This window comes from Balaenoptera musculus, chromosome X, assembly GCF_009873245.2.
Source record: "Balaenoptera musculus isolate JJ_BM4_2016_0621 chromosome X, mBalMus1.pri.v3, whole genome shotgun sequence".
NCBI classification, from domain to species: domain Eukaryota; kingdom Metazoa; phylum Chordata; class Mammalia; order Artiodactyla; family Balaenopteridae; genus Balaenoptera; species Balaenoptera musculus.
The window spans coordinates 94158861-94178480 of record NC_045806.1 but is presented as its reverse complement, the minus strand read 5'-3'; the positions used below and the strand labels follow the sequence as shown (position 1 = coordinate 94178480).

The following is a 19620-nucleotide window of genomic DNA, read 5'->3' as shown; positions in this document are numbered from 1 at the left end:
TATTGAATACCAACTTTATTTCAAGAGCTAGAGAAACATTCCACGGATGAAAGACTGGCTATTCTGGGCCATCAACGGGTAAAATGAAAATTCAAAGTTCGTTTCTGGTATTATAGGCTCAGAAATGTAGGAGAAGGGATCAACAGCTATATAGCTCTTACTATGTACCAGGCAGTAGCCCAGGCATTTTACATTGACTTCTACAACAAATCAATGTGATAGAGATTTTCCTTTATTTTAACAGTTGAGAAAACCATGACTCAGATTTTGATTGACTGCTCTGAGGTCACACAGCTGATAAGTAGCAGAGCAGTACTTCAAACCCTGTTTTGTTTGACTCCAAAACCCCTGCTCTTTCCACAATGGCAGGCTGCATCTCACTATTTCATATTGCCCTTGCCTCCTATCTTCCTCTGCATTCCAAGTTACCTACAACAACATTGTCTCCCAAGGCAGGATTTCAGGGCAGTGATATTTACTAGAGCCATAAGTGTGTCTTAGTTCAAGGTCTTATCAAGGGCATTCAGACCTTTTGCAGGCAAACCCTCTAATCAACTTGTAGAGAAAAAAAATCTATGTATCTTATATATTCTTAGGTTGACATCTAGATTATTCATCATAAGTTTAAACAGTTGCAAAGGATGTAATTTCTGGAATATGGTAAATATTGACATTTAAAATAAAACTATCCAATTACTCATTTAAACGTATGCAATGGAATCTGAATACAATAGTGATTTGTTGCTCATAACCATGTATTTAAAAAATAAATGGCTAAACTCTTCTTTCTTTAAGGGCAGAGAGTTTACACCATTCCTTGCTCTCCTTGAATTCTTATTTCCATTCCACATCCCCACAGGATTTTACCCTAACGTTATAAAATTTTTGTGTTTTAAAGTCTTTTTAAATTATTGATCACCTTATATTTCTTCATAACAAAAGTATAAATTGAATTTTAATTTTTTATTTTCTGTGGCCAGAAGGTAATAAATGTTGAAACATTTCTTCTGAATATTGTTATTATTCAATTATTAGCAGTACAAAACTGCTCAAAAGAACACAAATGTAATACAAATTTTGATAAATACCAATTAGACATAAAAATACATTTTTACTGGAAATGCATTTCTTTTTTTTTTTTTTTTGGAAATGCATTTCTTAAAGATGTTAGTGGGGCTTTTCTTCCAACTAGTTATTATAGACACAGAATCTTGAGTAATATTCAGGAACAAGATTCAGCATCAATTATATATTTAGTTTCCATTTTTATAAAAGCGCTAAGAAACCTTTTTCATATCGATAAGCATATGTGAATGAATAGAGTTTTATTATGCCATTGTCACTCAATTTTCTTGAACTCTGAGTTAATGTCAAAAAGTTATACAATGATTTTTCATAATATTTTTAGGGAATTCCCTGGAGGTCCAGTGGTTAGGACTCTGCACTTTCACTACTGAGGGCCCAGGTTCAATCCCTGGTAAGGGAATTAAGATCCCGCAAGCCGCATGGTGCAGCCAAAAAAGCTTAAAATAAAAAAATAATATTTTTAGGGACTTCCCTGGTGGTCCAGTAGTTAAGACCCCGCACTCCCAATGCAGGGGGCCCGGGTTCCATCTGTGGTCAGGAACCCCCGCATGCCGCAATTAAGAGTTCGCCTACTGCAACTAAAGATCCCGCATGCCGCAAGGAAGATCCCACACGTGGCAGTGAAGATCCCATGCCACAACTAAGACCCAGCACAGCCAAATTAATTAATTAATTGATTGATTAATTAAAAATGTAAAAGATTGGTTCAACCTCATTAAAAATAATAATATTTTTAACAATCTGAAAACTTGCTTCGGTTCTCTTTAAACTTTATTGAAGGCAAGTAATTAGAAACCACATGACTTAGAAAAGGATTTTTACCCAAGATTACAGTCATTCAGTTTCTCAATTTCTGGAAAGTAATACTGTGGTAGGAAGCTTCTGAGATGGCCCCCAATGATACCCACTTCCTGTTATTTGAATCCTATGCAGTCTTCTCCCCTTGAGTGTGGGCTGGACCTATGGACTCCTAACAAATAGATTATGGCAAAAGTGATGTCACTTGAGAGATTAGGTTATAACAATGGCTTTTCTCTCTCACATCCTTGGAGGGAAGCCTGCTGCCATTTTATGAGCTGGCTGATGGAGAGGCCCACTCCAGAAAGAACTGAGAGAGGTCTCTGGCCAATATGCCAGCAAGGGACTATGGTCCTCAGTCCAACAGCCCACAAGGAACTGAATCCTGTCAACAACGATACAACCATGCGAGCGAGCTTGGAACAGAATACTCCCTCAGTTCACGCTTCTGATGAGACCCCACCTCTGGCCAACAACTGGATTATACCATTGTAAGAGATCTTGAGCCAGAGGCACACAACTTTCCACACCCAGATTCCTGACCCACAGAAACTGTAAGATAATAAATATTTGTTGTTTTAAGGTGCTAAATTTGGGGACAAAACCAAAAGGCTTTACTAAGACTTGCCAAATAATTATTAAATGTACCAGTTACTGTTTTACCTAGAGGCACTTTGTTTAACCCAACATACTAAACAAAGTTCATGGAATGGAAACTAGAAATTTTATTAATTTTAATACAGCTTAACCAATAGAACATTCTTTATGAAATGCTTTTTTCTTATCACATTTTAAATATAATTTTACCAAAATTTTGGAGCTTCAGATTTAGCAATTGATAAAAAATATCTGTCATATAGCCTAACTAGCAAAGCCAGTCATCATTTCCAAATCAACTGGCTAAATCATATTTTTTTTGTCTCAAAAAGGATGACTTGGGCTTCCCTCGTGGTGCAGTGGTTAAGAATCCACCTGCCAATGCAGGGGACACGGGTTTGAGCCCTGGTCCAGGAAGATCCCACATGCCACGGAGCAACTAAGCCCGTGTGCCACAACTACTGAGCCTGTGCTCTAGAGCCCGTGAGCCACAACTACTGAAGCCCACGTGCCTAGAGCCCGTGCTCCGCAACAAGAGAAGCCACCACAATGAGAAGCCCGCACACCACAACGAAGAGTAGCCCCCGCTCACCGCAGCTAGAGAAAGCCCACGTGCAGCAACGAAGACCCAACACAGCCAAAAATAAATAAATTAAATAAATAAATTTATTTTAAAAAAAAGGATGACTTCATTTTTCAATTCAATAAGTATATCAATACTTATTCCTATGATGATCATTTCACTTGTAAATTCTAACGCTAGGATGGACAAATTAAAAGATAGAAGATAGGTAGATAGATAGATAGATAGATAGATAGATAGATAGATAGATAGATAGATAGATAGATAGATGATAGATGGTAGCTAGAGCATGCAGGCTTCTTATGAGTTTGTCATCTGGATGAAATAAAGTGAGTTCAGTATTTCTTTTAGCACTATCTTTTTGCTTTGCTTTCACAGAATTCTCTCCGAGTGATTTCTTTTTTTTTTGTTTATCCTTGACAATAGCTGGAGAATGGAGAGGTGAGGTTGTTAAAACTGTCATCACTCCTGCCATCCCAGTATAAATTATCTCAAAACTCCAACATCAGCCTGTTTCTAATGCCAAGCCTCACCCTTAGGTTTTTTTTTTAAATAAATTTATTTATTTATTTGTTTTTATTTTTGGCTGTGTTGCATCTTCATTGCTGCGCGCGGGCTTTCTCTAGTTGCGGTGAGCAGGGGCTACTCTTCGTTGTGGTGCGTGGTCTTCTCATTGTCGTGGCTTCTCTTGTTGTGGAGCATGGGCTCTAGGCGCCCGGGCTTCAGTAGTTGTGGCTCGCGGGCTCTAGAGCGCAGGCTCAGTAGTTGTGGCACACGGGCTTAGTTGCTCCATGGCATGTGGGGTCTTCCCGGGCCAGGGATCGAACCCATGTCCCCTGCATTGGCAGGAGGATTTTTAACCACTGCACCACCAGGGAAGCCCCTACCCTCAATTCTTAAATGGGCAAAATATATGAATCAACATTTCTCCAAATAAGATACACAAATGGCTGATGAGCACATGATAACATGCTCAATGTCATTCAGCATCAAGGAAATGTAAATCAAAACCAGAATGAGATACAACGTCATACCCACTAGCATGTGGTGGGATGGGGAGGGTGGGAGGGAGGGAGATGCAGGAGGGAGGAGATATGGGAACGTGTGTATATGTGTAGCTGATTCACTTTGTTATAAAGCAGAAACTAACACACCATTGTGAAGCAATTATACTTCAATAAAGATGTTTAAAAAAAAAACATGAACTGTGACGAGTTTTGGTGAGGATGTGGAAAAATCGGAACTCTTATACATTGCTGGTGGGAATGTAAAATGGTGCAGCCACTTTAAAAAATAGTGTGACAATTCCTCATAAAGTTAAAAGTAGGGTTAGTATATAACTGAGCAATTCCACTCCAAGGTATGTCCCCAAGAAAATTAAAAACATATATCCACACAAGATCTTGCACACAAATATTCATAGCAGCATTATTCATAATAGCAAAGTGGAAACAACCCAAATGACCATCAACTGATGAATAGATAAAAAAGACGTAGTATATCCATACAATGAAATATAATATTATTCAGCCATAGGAAAGAATGAAGTATTGACAGATGCTACAACATGGATGAACCTTGAAAACATGCTAAGAGAAAGAATCCACACACAAAAGACAAATATTATATAATTCATTTATATGAAATGTTCAAAATAGGCAAATCCATAGAAACAAAAGTAGATTAGTGGTTGATAGGGGCTCTGGGGAGGGGAGGGAGTGCTGGGAATTGACTGCTAATGGATATAGGGTTTTTTAGGAGTGATGAAAATGTTCTAGAATAGATAGAGGTGATGGTTTCTCAACTCTGTAAATGTATTAAAAACTACTGAATTGTATGCTTTAAAAGATGAGGACAGCAACATTGCTATCTGTGATATCTAAGAAACCACTGCCTAACATAAGATCATGAAAATTATTCCTCTGTATTCTTCTGAGACTTTATTTTATGGTAACAGCTTTATTGAGATATAATCCAGATACCATAAAATTCATTTTTAAAAGTATACAATTCATGTTGTTTAAGGGTACAAACTTGCAACTAGTAGTAAGTCCTAGAGATCTAATGCACAAATATTTTTGATAACTGTATTGTAATAAATATTACCATGTTTAAACTGTATTGTAATAAATATTACCATGTTTTAAAAATATTTTTGATAACTGTATTGTAATATAATTTCTTTCTATGGTAATTCCATATATTTTGTTTTCATGTAGCCCAATTTATCTTTGAACTACTTGAAATTATTTAACTAACAGGAACGCAAAAGAGAGGATGAGTGTTAGTGCTCTTTGTTATATATTCATTTTATATACTTATAGTTATGTGCGCATATAAAATTTATTACTCTAATCATTGCAGCAACTCTTCCAATTCTCAAGTAACTTTGGGAGGAATTTATAATTTTACAATTCCTTAATAAAAGATGTTTCAACATCTCAAAAAAATGGTAATATATGTGCTTCTTTATTAACTTACAAAATAACAAAATCTAGCACTGAGTCTAATAAGTACCTTAAATTCAACCTAGAGCTTCATTTTCCATTTGAACTTGTTGCTCACTTAACCCAAAGCCATTTAGTCCCTCCTACAGAACATAGAGGTATCCTTGATTTACCCATTAAGAGCTGGCTAGCGGCTGTTCAGATACAGGCAATGGGCATCTCAGAAATCAACAGAATCCTCTACTTCAGTGGTTCTTAACCATTTGGGGGGAGGGCAGACTCCTTTGAGAATATGATGAAAGCCCAGAAAAATGCAAAACACCCAATATTTCACATACAATTTTAATAGATTTATTGACTCTGTTAACTTCATCCATAGAACCAGGTTTAAAAATCCCTATTCTGCGTGGTGCTGTTTTTGAACTTGATCTGCTAATCCTTTAATATCATAGCTAAGCACTGCTACGTTGGAGAGCAAAGTGAAAGCCTTCATGGAATATCTGAAAGGCCAAGGAGCAAATTCTAGGTTTCACTGACTGAATGTTCACTCAAAAACCACCCTAAGACAAACACTGTAAGGCATAGCTCTCCTTTATAAGATCTCATGTGTTAGTAGAGAAATATTTTTTTCTCCCTTACACTGTGCACTTTTGACAGTGTAGACTATATTGTCTAACCATCTTATTTGGCATTGTTTTAAGTTAAAAGTTTGTGGATATAAGTCACAAGTTAACGTGGCCTCTGAAACAAAGCTCTTACTGCCGTATACATATGATGGGGCCCAAGAACTTTTTTTTAGAACATTTGAAAGTAAATTACCAATATCACACATTTCACTCAAATATTGTCATATATATTCAACTACATTATCACAGTACCATATCTCACTCAAGAAATTTAACACTGATACACTATCATTATAATTTGGAGTCCATATTTAAATTTCCCTTGTTGTCTTTTCAAACGTGTCATTTACAGATGATAAACTGCAAGAACATTGAAGATGTGTCACTATGAACACACAGAGCCCCTAGCAAAGAGTGAGAGACTTACTGATTCAAGGCATTTAATGAAATTCCTGTGCAATCATTATCTGACTACGAGGCTAACTAAACAGAGACTTCAATGGCTGCACATGACAAAGAATACAGATTTTACAGAATCAGTCAAGGATAGTCACTAAACAAACACTAAAAACCAAACTCTACAAGAAGGGGATCAGATTTCCAGAGTAATCATATTAAATTGTTTAAAATGTCTAGTTTCAGCAAAAAACTACAAAACATACACACACACACACACACACACACACACACACACACACACAAAGAAAGTATGTTCTGTACACAGGAAAAAAGATGTCATAGAAACAGTCCTTGAGGAAGCCCAGATGTTGGCTTTGGTAAAGACTGAACCAGCTATTTTAAATATCTTCAAATAACTAAAGGAAAACATCTAAAGAATTAAAGGGAAGTATGAGAACGATGTCTCACCAAATAGAAAATATTAATAAAGTGACAGAAATTATTTAAAAAAAGAATCAAATTGAATTTCTGGATTTGAAAAGTGCCGTAACAGAATGAAAAATTCACTAGAAGGGCCTAACAGCAGATTTGAGCTGGCAGAAAGGATTAGCAAACTTGAAGATAATTCAATTACCATTGTCTAGACTGAGGATCAGAAAGAAAAACAGGATGAATAAAAACGAACAGAGCTTAAGAGACCTGTGAGACACCATTAAATGGCCAACATACACATAATGGGAGTCTCAGAAGTAGAAAAGAGAAAAAAAGAACACAAAGGCTATTTGAAGAAATAATGAGTAAAAACTTCTCAAAAATAGTCTACACATCCAAGAGCTCAAATATTTCCTAGTAGGATAAACACAAAAATATCCACTTCTTAGTCAACCTCTCAAAGTCAAAGACAAAGAAAAAATCTTGAAAGCAGGAAAATTAAAAGATAACTGATTTCCCATCAGAAACAATGGGCACTAGAAGTCAGTGTGATGACATATACAAAGTGTTTAAAGCAAAAGACTGACAACCAAGAATTCTATATCCAGCAAAAATATCCTTAAATGAGGGAAAAATAGACATTTTCAAGTACACAAAGACTGAGAGAATTAATGGCCAGAAGACCTTTCCTACAAGAAATGCTAAAAAGAGTTCTTCAGGCTGAAATGAAAGAACACTAGAGAGTAGGAAGAAAGAAAGAAAGAAAGAAAGAAAGAAAGAAAGAAAGAAAGAAAGAAAGAAAGAAAGAGCACCAGGAAAGGTAATTGCATAGATAAATATAAAAGACAACACAAATCTTATTTGGGGGGAACTTTTTTTTCTCTCTAACTTGAAAGATAACTGCATAATTCAATAATTATACAAGTGTTTTGATGGGCTTATAATGTATAATATATAAAGGAACAGTTTGTATATCAGTAATAGCACAAAGGAGGAGGGAAGGAATGGAGCTATATTTTAGCAAAGTTTTTACATATGATTGGAATCAGGTTGGTATTAATCCAAAGTAGATTGTATTTTAAGATGTTAATTGTAATCCCTGGGCCAAGCACTAAGAAAATAATTTTTTAATATAGTAAATGAAACAAGAGAATTAAAAGGTATATTAGAAAATATCTATTTAACACAAAAGAAATCAATAATGGAGGAACAGAGGAACAAAAAAGACATGCAACATATAGAAAATGGCAAAATGGCAGATGTAAATCTTACTTTATCAGTAATTACTTTAAATGTAACTAGATTAAACAAACCAGTTAAAAGGCAGAGATTGCCAGACTCTGTATAAGAAACACACATGTTCTAACTATATGCTGTCTACAAGAGACACATTCTAGATTCAAAGATACAAATAGAATGTAAGTAAGAGTGGGAAAAGATATATGATGCAAACAGTAACCAAAAGAGAGCTAAGTGGCTATAATAATTATCAGACAAAATAGAATTTAAGACAAAATATGTTACTAGAGAAAACAGAGGACATTTTATAACTATAAAAAGGTGAATCTATCATGAAGATTTAACAATTATTAACACATTTCCACCTATCTACAGAGCTGAAAAATACATGAAGCAAAAACTGACAGAACTGAAGGGAGAAATAGAAATTTAACAATAACAGTTGAAGAATTTATTACCCCACTTTCAGTAACGGACAGAACTAGACAAATGACCAAAAAGGAAATAGAATACTTGGACAACACTATAAGCCAACTAGACCTAATGGACATCTATCTATAGAACATGCCATACAACAACAGCAGGATATATGTTCTTCTGAACTGCACATGGAATATTCTCCAGGATAGATTATATGTTAGCTCATAAAATAAGCCCCCCTAAATTTTTTAAAGGATTGAAATAATAAAAAGTATGTTCTGCAAACATACTTGGGAATATAATGAAATTAAATTAGATATCAAAAACAAAATAAAATTTCAGAAATTCACACATAAATGGATAGTAGAGAAGACACTGCAAAATAACCACTAGTTCAAAGAAGAAATCACAAGGGAAGTTAGAAAATACTTTGAGATGAATGAAAGGGAGAGTACAGTATATGCCAAGTTTCCTCAGAAACATTTATAATTGTAAATCTTATGTTAAAAAGGAAATAAGATTTCAAATCAATAACTTAAAATTCCACCTTTATGAAACTAGAAAAAGAACAGCAAACTAAATTCAAAGCAAGCAGAAAGAAAGAAAAAAACATAGTAAATTGTTTATTAGTAAATTATTTATAGATTTAGCTCTCCATATTTAAGTCATGACTCATTTTGAGTTAACTTTTGTATTTGTGTGAAGTAAGGATCAAGGTTCTTTTTTCTTTTCTTCTTGTGGAAGTCCAACTATTCCAAGACAATTTGTTGAAAAGAAAAGATTATCCTTTCCAAGTTGAATTGCCTTGACACCTTTCTTGAAAGTCAATTGCATATATGCATATGCATGCATTTATTTCTGGACTGTCTTGTTTTGTTCCATTGATCTTCAATGCCAATTTGTTCTTTTTCAAAATTAACTATTTTACCTCTTTTGTATTTATATATAAATTTGAGAAGCAGCTTGTCAATTTCTTCAAAAATGCCCACTGAGATTTGACTGAAATTGTATTGAATCTCTAAATCAATTTGGAAAGAATTGCCATCCTAACTATATTTAGTCTTCCAATTCATGAATATGCCGTATCTCTATATTTATTTAAGTCTTCTTTAATTTATCTCAGTAATCTTTCACAGTTTTCAGTGTTAAAAAACATGTATATTTTTGTCATACTTATTCCTAAGGATTTTATATTTTAAATGAAACTGTTTTTAAATTAATATTTCCTCATTGTTTATTGCTGCTATATAGAATACAACTGATTTGTATCTAGTTCTGTTTGATAGATTTTTTTTCTCCTCATTATGTATCATATTTTCCTGTTTCTTGGCATTTTTGATAAATTTTTATTGGATACCAGACATTGTGAATTTTACCTTATTGGGTGCTGGCTATTTTTGTATTGTTTTAAATATTCTTGAGCTTTATTCTGGAAATAGTTTGATCCCACTGAGGCTTGCTTTTAAGCTTTGTTTGGCAGGACTAAATACACCTTTAGTCTAGGGCAGTTCTGTACAATAAAAATTTTATGCAAGTCACAAATATGTGCCACATATGTTACATTTTCTAGTAGCCACATTAAAATATAGTGAAGAGAAACTGGTAAAATTAATTTTAATTATATATAAATACATTACATATATAATATATTATATTGATACCCAAACCAGAAAAAACAGTACAGAAAATTAAAAACTATAGACCAATATCTTTTATGAACATAGACATGGAAATCCTCAACACAGTATTAGCATATTGAATCCAGCAATGTATAACATACCATAACCAAATGGGATTTATCCCAGGAATGCAAAGTAATCCATTATATTAATAGTCAAAACAAGAAAAACCCTATGATCATATCAATTGATGCAGAAAAAGTGTTTGACAAACTTCAACATACATTTACGATTGTTTTTAAAAAATGTCTTGGCAAACTTGGAATAGAATGTAACTTGCACAACCTGAACCACAGAACCTACAGCTGACTAAATGTTGAAAGATTGAAGACTTTCTAAGATCAGTTAAAAATGTATATCTGCTTTCAGTACTTCTATTCCACATTGTACTGGAGATCCTAGACAATGTAATAAGGGAAGGAAAAACATTAAAGCCATACAGATTGGAAAGGAAGAATAAATCTATCTCATGATTCTGTATAAAGAAAACCCTAAAGAATCTATTAAAAACTTTATAGAATAAAAAAATGAATTTAGCAAGGCCACAGACTACAAGGTCAATACACAAAAATCAACCATATACTAACAATAAACAATTGGAAAGAAATTTTAAAAGACAGTACCATTTTAAATTGTTGCAAAGAAAATGTAATACTTAGGTATAAGCTTAACAAATCATTATAGGACTTACACAGTAAAAACTACAAAACATGGATGAAAGAAATGACATACTGTGTTCATGGATTAGAAGACTCAGCAGAATAAATATGCTTTCACTCAGCATAAGGTTTTCAAGGTTCATCCATGTTGTGGTATGTATCAATACTTCATTCCTTTCTAAGGCTGGATAATAATAATAATGTACCACATTTTGGTTGCCCTTTTATCAGTTGATGAATATTTGGGTTGTTTCTACTCTTTGGCTATTATGAATAATGCTGCTGAACATTTGTGTACAAGTCTTTGTGTAGAATGTGTTTTCATTTCTCTTGGATATGTAGCAAGGAGTGAAATTGCTGGGTCATATGGTAACTCTATGTTTAACCATTGGAGGAATTGCCGTATTGTTTTCCAAAGTAGCTGCACCATTTCACATTCCCACCAGCAGTGTGTGGATCTACAGATCCTCACCTACACTGGTTATTATTTGTCTTTTTTAAATTATTATATCTATCCTAGCAGGTATAAAATGGTATCTCATTGTGGTTTTGATTTGAGTATACCTAATGACCAATGATGTTGGGCATCTTTTCATGTGCTTGTTGGTCATTTGTATGTCTTCTTTCTGGAAATGTCTATTCAAGTGCTTTGCCCATTTTTAAATTGGTTTATTTGTATTTTTATTGTTGAATTATAATTGTTTTTTATAAAGGCACAAGTCTCTTATCAGACATATGATATTTAATTACTTTCTCTTATTCTGTGGGTTTTCTCTTCATTTTCTTCATGGTGTCCTTTGAAGTACAAAGTTTTTAACTTTGATTAAGTCCAATTTGCCAATTTTTTTCCTTTTGTTCCGTGGCTTTTGGTGTCATCTCTAAGAAACCATTGTTTTACCCAAGGTCATAAGGATTTACTCCTAAATTTTATTCTTAAAGTTTTATAGTTTTTATCTATTAAATTTAGTTCTATGATTCATTTTGAGTTGAATTTTGTATGTGGTATGAGGTAGGAGTCCAACTTCATTCTTTTGAATGTGGATGGACAGTAGTCCCAGCATGCCCAACTGATTGCCAAAGGTGCAAAAGCAACTCAGTGGAAGAACAATAGCCTTTTCAGCAAATGGCAAATGGATACCCACAGGCAAAACAAACAAACAAACAAAAAACCCTCAATGTAAACTTCACCCCTTAAGCAAAAATGAACTCAAAGTTGATCATAGAGCTAAATGCAAATCTTACAACTATAAAACTTGTAGAGGAAACCATAAGAGAAATCTTCATGACCTCGGGTTAGGTAAAGAGTTCTTAGACGTAATACCAAAAGCATAATCCATTAAAAATTTGATAAATTTGACTTCACTGAAATTAAAACACTTTGCTCTATGAAAGACACCATTAAGTAAATGAAAAGATAACACGCAAACTGAGAGAACACATTTGCAATTTACATTCCTGACAAAGAGCTAGTATCCAGAATATATTTTAAAACTATCTAAATCCACCTGTAAGCAAGCAAAGTACCCAATAAAAATGGGCAAAGGATCTGAACAGACACCTCACCACAGAGGATATCTATATAGCACATAAGCATATGAAAAGATGCTCAACTTCATTCCAATTTGGGAAATGCAAATTAAAACCATAATGAGATACCACTACTTAATCTGTTAGAATAGTTAAACTTTAAAAAACTTGACAAATGCTAAGAAGGATACAGAGCAAGTGGTGAGAATGAAAGATGGTATAGCCACTCTGGAAAACAGTTTGGCAGTTTATTATAAAGTTAAATGTACACTTATTTCATGATCCAGCAATATCACTCCTAGATATTTAAGCCAGGGGAGTTAAACTTATGTTCACAGAAAGACCTGTACATGAATGTTCACAGTAGCTTTATTCACAGTTATTAAAAACTGGAAACAACCCAAATGTTCTTTAATGGGTGAATGAATAAGTAAACTGTGGTACATCCACACAACAAAAAACTACTCAGCGATAAAAGGGAATAGATTATCGATACATACAAAACCAGATGAATCTCGAAGATATTAATGCTGAGTGAAATAAGCCAGTCCCAGAAGGTTACCTACCGTATGATTCCATTTATATGACATTTTGGAAAAAGTAAACTAAAGGAATGGAGAATGGAGCAGTGGTTGCCAGGGGGGTTCGAGAGAGTTTGATTACAAAGGGGCAACATTAGGGAATTTGGGGGGTTGATGGAACTGTTGTGTATCCTGATTGTGGTGGTGATTACATTAGTCCTTCCAGGTCTTAAAACTCCTAGAAATGTATGCCTCTGTGTGTGTGTGTGTGTGTGTGTGCGTGTCTTAATTATGACAGTGCTTACACAGGTATATACACTCATCAAAACTCATTGAACACTTAGATGAATTTTACTCTGTGTAAATCATACCTCAATAATGTTGATTTTTTAAAAAAACATAAAAAAAAAACCATAAAGTCTCTCCACACCAATCCTACTCCTTAAAAATAACTACTATTGACAATTTATTTATTTATTTATTTTTTATTTATGTACTAAGTTTATTATTTACTATTTTCTTTTTTTTTTTCTTTTTTGGCTGTTCCCAATTTAGTGTGTACCTGTCTAGAACATGTAAGCATGTAATATAAAGGGGTTTTCAGTTGGATAAAGGGGATCATTTTACACAATATATATTGCTCTTTATGTTGCTTTTTTCACTTAGAGGTCTTATAAATATATGGACAAATGCATTATACGATATGTGTTTCTACATATAAAATGTTGATAGAGCTACTATATTTTTAATAGTTTGATTATAAGCCATTTTGTGGATGTGACATCATTTATTTAAGCAGTCTCCCACTGTTGGATATTTAGGTTGTTGCCAGTTGTTTTGCTCTTACAAGCTCCAGTGCTAGCGAACAGCCCTGTGCATACCTCTTTTTGCAAGTATATCGATAAGATAAATTTCTAATTGTAGGATTACTGGGTCGTAAGGTAAGTGTAATTTGAATTTTCATAGCTACTGACAGATTGCCCTCTGTAGAAGCAAGTAGAACTTTGAGAATGAGTCAGGGGTGCATTTTGCATTTTCCCATCCCAAATCACTGAACTTCTTTCATAGGATCATGCCGATATTGAGTGGAAGTTTGCAAGGACGAAGCTCTGGATGAGTTACTTCGATGAAGGCGGCACCTTGCCACCTCCTTTCAACATCATCCCCAGCCCCAAGTCATTTCTATACCTTGGTAACTGGTTCAACAACACCTTCTGCCCCCAAAGAGACCCTGATGGTAGACGGAGAAGGCACAACTTGAGAAGCTTCACAGTAAGGCTTTTAAAAATTATGTTTCTTTGTAAACACAACTGTTTTCTCCTTTCCCTCCTTTGTAACATTCCCTATCTTGAACATCTTAAAACTACTCCAACCTACAGATGCTTTGGGGGTTTGTCAGGCAGTAGCTTCTGTCATGTTCCAGTCCTAATGTTTAGAAATATATTCGAGTGGATGGGCTGCTGGGAGGCTGCTGATGTAACCTCTCTGTCCGTTTTCAATGACAGGAACGCCATGCTGACAGCCTGATACAGAATCAACATTACCAGGTAAAGTTTCTTCACAGGGACTAAGCACAATAGTTCTTGGTCAGTTGTGTGAACTTGGACAAATCACTTACCCTCACTGATCCTCAGTTTCCTCGTCTGTAAAATAAGGATGATAAAACTTAAACTGTAGTTGTGAGAACTGAGTGGTGAGTATGTATGTATGGTTGTGTGTGTGTGTGTGTGTGTGTGTGTGTGTGTGTCCTGGCACAGTGCCTGACATGTTGCATTAAGTGGTAGCTATCATCATCACTATTACTAACACAAAGCAGGGTGACCATGTGTATACCATTCCCAGAGGCTAAGTTAAAAGAGGCCATCCCTGTAAAGGAGAAGTATAGATTGCCTCTAAGAAAAAGTATCTTGATTATGTAATTAGTGGACATTGAAATCATCGGACTCTGTGACACTGAAGAATGACTTTCTCAACTTTATAAAAGGAAGAAAAACTCTCATCTTACTAGGAAGGTTCAAGTTTAATCTAGCCTGAAGGGAAAGGATATTGACTGTGACCATTCAAGGATTATTCTGCTCTCATTATTCCATGAATGTGTATCCGTCAATTCCATGAATGTGTTACCTTATGCTTGGGTGGAAAATTTTCCTTTCGGGTAAATTTGATCTCACTGGGCCACTCTGCCACCAAATTTGGACACATAATAAATTCTTCATTTAGCCAATGGACTTAAATGGGGGGTTTTGTAGAAAATGCCTGGATCCTGTGAGGATTTTCCAATGCAGAGACAGTCTAAGCGTATTTTATTTCCTGTGTATGTTTCTTATTTTACTGAGAGTCCAAGAAGGAAACTGAATGCTTCTTCATGTTTTTGTTTAAATTCCAGGAAGTTATCAGGAATTTAGTCAAAAGATATGTGGCAGCTATGATAAGAAATTCCAAAACAAATGAGGGACTAACAGAAGAAAATTTTAAGGTAATTTGATCATAAAGTGGTTTAATTCTTCATTTCACGTTTCTTAAGCATCATTTAATCTTCACAGTGTTTGAGGTTTCTGGTGATGGAATTTCAACAGCCTATAATACAGCAAAACCAGCTACAATTCTTATTCTCTCTCTTAGAATAGTCTGTCATCCAGTAGATGGATAGATTTTACCAATGTCTGTCACACCACAATCAGCTTTATGAATAATAAAAATATGCATTCTTTTAATATTCTGGGTTTTTCTCAGTATGGGAATTTAGTGCTTTAAATGATATGGCATGGGTGTGTGATGAGAAGAAAGATAGCGAAGGAAAGATGCCTAGAGATTTAAAGGCCTTCTTTAAAAGATGTAAGATAAAGACAAAAAGTCTATTATTAAATCTAACATTTATGAAACCCTACCATTACACATTTTTGGCTGTCACATTGGGATGTTATTGGCATCTATAGATGCCAGTGAGTAGAGACCAGGGTTGTTGCTAAAAATCCTTCAATGCACAGGACAGCTCCCTACAACAAAGAATTACCACACTCAACATGTCAATTGGTTGAGAAACCCTATCCTAGAACACGTATATATTTTCTAAGGAACATAAGAAGGCTGTTATCCTAATCCACAGACATAACTCATCAATTGAGGGCCTGCTATACACCAAGCACTCTGCTAGGTGCTGGGGCACAGTCATGAGCAAGATATAACCAGCCCCTACTCTCTTGTGGAGTCACACACAATAATAATAGAGGCAAATGACTGAGTATTCTAACAGGATCAACACCGGGTGCTGTAGAGACATAGAAATGGGGGGACACCCAACTGGGACTTGGGGATTCGAGGCAGGCTTTCCAGAGGAAGCCATGTTTAAGCTGAGGTTTGAAGGAGGAGACAGATAAAGGAGAGTTGAGGAGAAGAGTGTTCCAGACAGAGAAAACAGCACATGCAAAGGCCCAGAGGCAAGAGAGGATATGTCCATACAGGTGGACAGTAAAAAGCCTGGGGAAAGAGCAGGAAGGAATGAAATGGGAGAGATCGACATGTACCAGACCTTGAAAAATCTTGTAGTCTGTGGTATGGCATTTTTCCTTTTTCCTAAGGTCAGCGACAAGTTACTAAAAAGTGTTAAGCAAGAGAACGACATGATCAGATATAAGCTTTTCAAAGATGGTTTTTAAAAGCGCGATCTAGTATCTAGGCAGCCAGTTAGCGATAGAAGACATTTCACAGGCACTTGAATAAACAAGGTCCCCGGCCCAAAACAGCAGTCCCATCTCCTGACATTCCACTTCCCTAGTTTTATTCCTGAGGGTCCTAAAAGTTTTTTCCTCTTCAGTAGTACTTTTCTACGCAGATTCCAATGAGAGCCCTACTCTAATACCTTCATTGTTGGTTAACACTTCAGCCTGTTGGCGTGCTCCTGATAGGGAGGTTCTGAAATCAACTTTACCAATTGCACATTTTTTTCCCAATGGCCAGCTCTGCCCACAGCATTGTTAATATGTTTTTCTTGTGCTGGAATAATGTGAGATTTTTCTGGTAGTTCATGTACCTTGTGATTTGCGGTGAGGCAAAACCTGGAACATTCCGAAGGATACCCAATGTGCCTATTTTGAACTAAAGACCAAGCTTCTTAACATAACGTGTCTTCTCTCTTGCCCTAGGAATTAAAGCAGGACATTTCCAGCTTTCGATATGAAGTGCTTGACCTCTTGGGAAATAGGAAGCACCAAAGGAGAAGTTTTTCCACTAGCAGCACTGAACTCTCTCAGAGAGATGATACCAATGATGGCAGTGGCGGGGCTCGGGCCAAATCCAAGAGTGTCTCTTTCAATTTAGGCTGCAAGAAAAAAGCCTGCCATGGGCCACCTCTCATCAGGACCATGCCAAGAGTTGGTGGTGCCCAAGGGAAGTCAAAAGCTGAGTCATCAAGCAAACGCTCCTTCATGGGTCCCTCTCTCAAGAAACTGGGTCTCCTATTCTCCAAGTTTAATGGTCATATGTCTGAACCCAGTTCAGAGCCGATGTACACAATTTCTGATGGAATCGTTCAGCCGCACTATATGTGGCAGGACATCAAATATTCTCAGATGGAGAAAGGGAAAGCAGAGTCCTGTTCTCAGAGTGAAATTAACCTCAGTGAGGTAGAATCAGGCGAAGCCCGGGGCGCTGCTCAGAGCAGTGAATGCCCTCTCGCCTGTTCCAGCTCTCTTCACTGCGCATCCAGCATCTGCTCCTCGAATTCTCAACTTTTAGACTCCTCAGAGGATGTATTTGAAACTTGGGGAGAGGCTTGTGACCTGCTCATGCACAAATGGGGTGACGGACAGGAAGAACAAGTTACAACTCGGCTCTAAGTCAAGCCGGTACCACCTGTTCTGGAACTCAGAAAATTTCTCATTTCTTTGCTCTCAGAGGTGACATAGAATATGATTCCCTCACTGCTCCCCCACTAGACAGGAGAGTGAAACTCCTATTGTTTTCACCATCTTTTATAGCCACATTCTTCATTTTTTGTTCCTGTTATTATTATTACTATTATTTGCCTTTTTATACCTACAAACACTAAGTCCATTTCAAAACCAACTGAAGGGGTGTTTGCCCCTAATCAGCAGAGGTGCAGTCGGGTGCTTAACCCTTTGGCTTTGCTTTTCTTACCCTTGCTTCCTTGAAGCTCCAGGTGCCACTTTGCTACTGTCGCTGCCGCAACAGATTCCTGACCTTCCTCAGGATCTCACACCATTTCCCCACAGGGCTGAGGGCTGTGCTCAGCAGTCCCCACCAGCTATCAGATAAGGCAAACTACCTTGCCTATCTTTGTTGCCCTTCAGTGCTCCACGCTGCCCATTCTGGTTCAATGAACAGCATCAAAGGGAAACTGAATAGACTCCAAAGAATTGTCAGCTTGTGGTTTCTAGGTATAAGTGGACTTCGTGTTGTTTTTGCTTTTAAATACTACAACTTCTCCTTATCATGGGGGCTGTTGAATTTTTTGTTTCTTAAAGATTTGTGAGTTTCCTAATGTATGCCAATGAATATTTACCCCATAGTATATGTCATATCTAATAAGTTAGTGAATTCCTTTCCTGTGTTTGTGTATTTCAGTTAGCTTACTACATTTTAAAATTTGATAGCATCGAGATTAGTATTTAGGATGTGTACTGTTTTTTAAAAACTTCTACTGTACTCTAATCAACAGTCACTACATCTCATACATTGGCAAGAAAAAATAGTTAGCTGGTATATTTATAGGGTCCTATCTACTGTTGATAGTTTTAATCATCACTGCTATCAAAAGCATTTCTAAGATAAAAGCCTGGATTTGAAAATATTTTTTTAACAGAAAAATGACATCTTGTTGAGGTGTCAGAATCTGAAAATAGCACCTTCATTTTAATTAATTGCTTTCTGATAAAACAACAAAAACAATTTTAGGTCTAGATAACTTGATTCAAGTTGCAGTTTTAATGTTCAGTGGGGGCAGTGGAATTGCGTGTGTAAACTCATGTTAGATATATAACATAACAACCCTAGTGAATTCATGGAACTATAGACATGATCCAAATTCTACTGTCTTCAAAGAAAACTGCATTATACATCAAAACAAATTATTTTCCACAGCCTAGGAGCACCTCATCAGAACACACAGGTAAATGTTAAAAAATGAAGCCCATAATGCATATGGTCACCATGTTAGATCCAGTAACCATCGACTGATTACCTGCTAAACAAGGGCGGTTTTTACCAATGTTAGCACAAACGTATCCCCAACTTACACAATAACACATGACCTGAAATAGCCCGAGGTCTGGGTCCTGGTCATTAAATTAATGGGTAGCTCAAAAAAGTAAGAAAGTTAATTAGTTGTCACCCTGTTCTTGTATTCAATAAATGCCAACAGTAATAGGAAACCATCTAGATTCATGTGTATACTTTCTGGCAAAATTAAGTGAAATGAAGCATTCTCAAACAATGCAAATATGCTTCCAAAATAGTTTTTGACAGTGTAGTTTCTGTTATTTGAATTGATTCCCATTCTAGCCCTAACTTTGGTGACTAACAAAATATTCTACATGAAAAAGACACAAACTGGGGATGATGGGGAAACAAGAGGAGGTGTTGAAGAACA

At 35.9% G+C, this 19620-nt stretch overlaps 1 protein-coding gene across 1 annotated transcript in view; it reads left to right on the top strand.

Moving 5' to 3' along the window:
• TRPC5 (transient receptor potential cation channel subfamily C member 5) overlaps positions 1 to 17848 on the top strand; it is a 138480-nt gene extending 120632 nt beyond the window's left edge. Inside the window, exons 7-10 of the mRNA XM_036839958.1 lie at positions 14082 to 14285; positions 14519 to 14560; positions 15400 to 15489; positions 17156 to 17848. Of these exons, the coding sequence (XP_036695853.1) occupies positions 14082 to 14285; positions 14519 to 14560; positions 15400 to 15489; positions 17156 to 17848 (1029 nt within the window). The remainder of the gene's footprint in view (positions 1 to 14081; positions 14286 to 14518; positions 14561 to 15399; positions 15490 to 17155) is intronic.
• The last annotated feature ends 1772 nt before the right edge of the window (positions 17849 to 19620 follow it).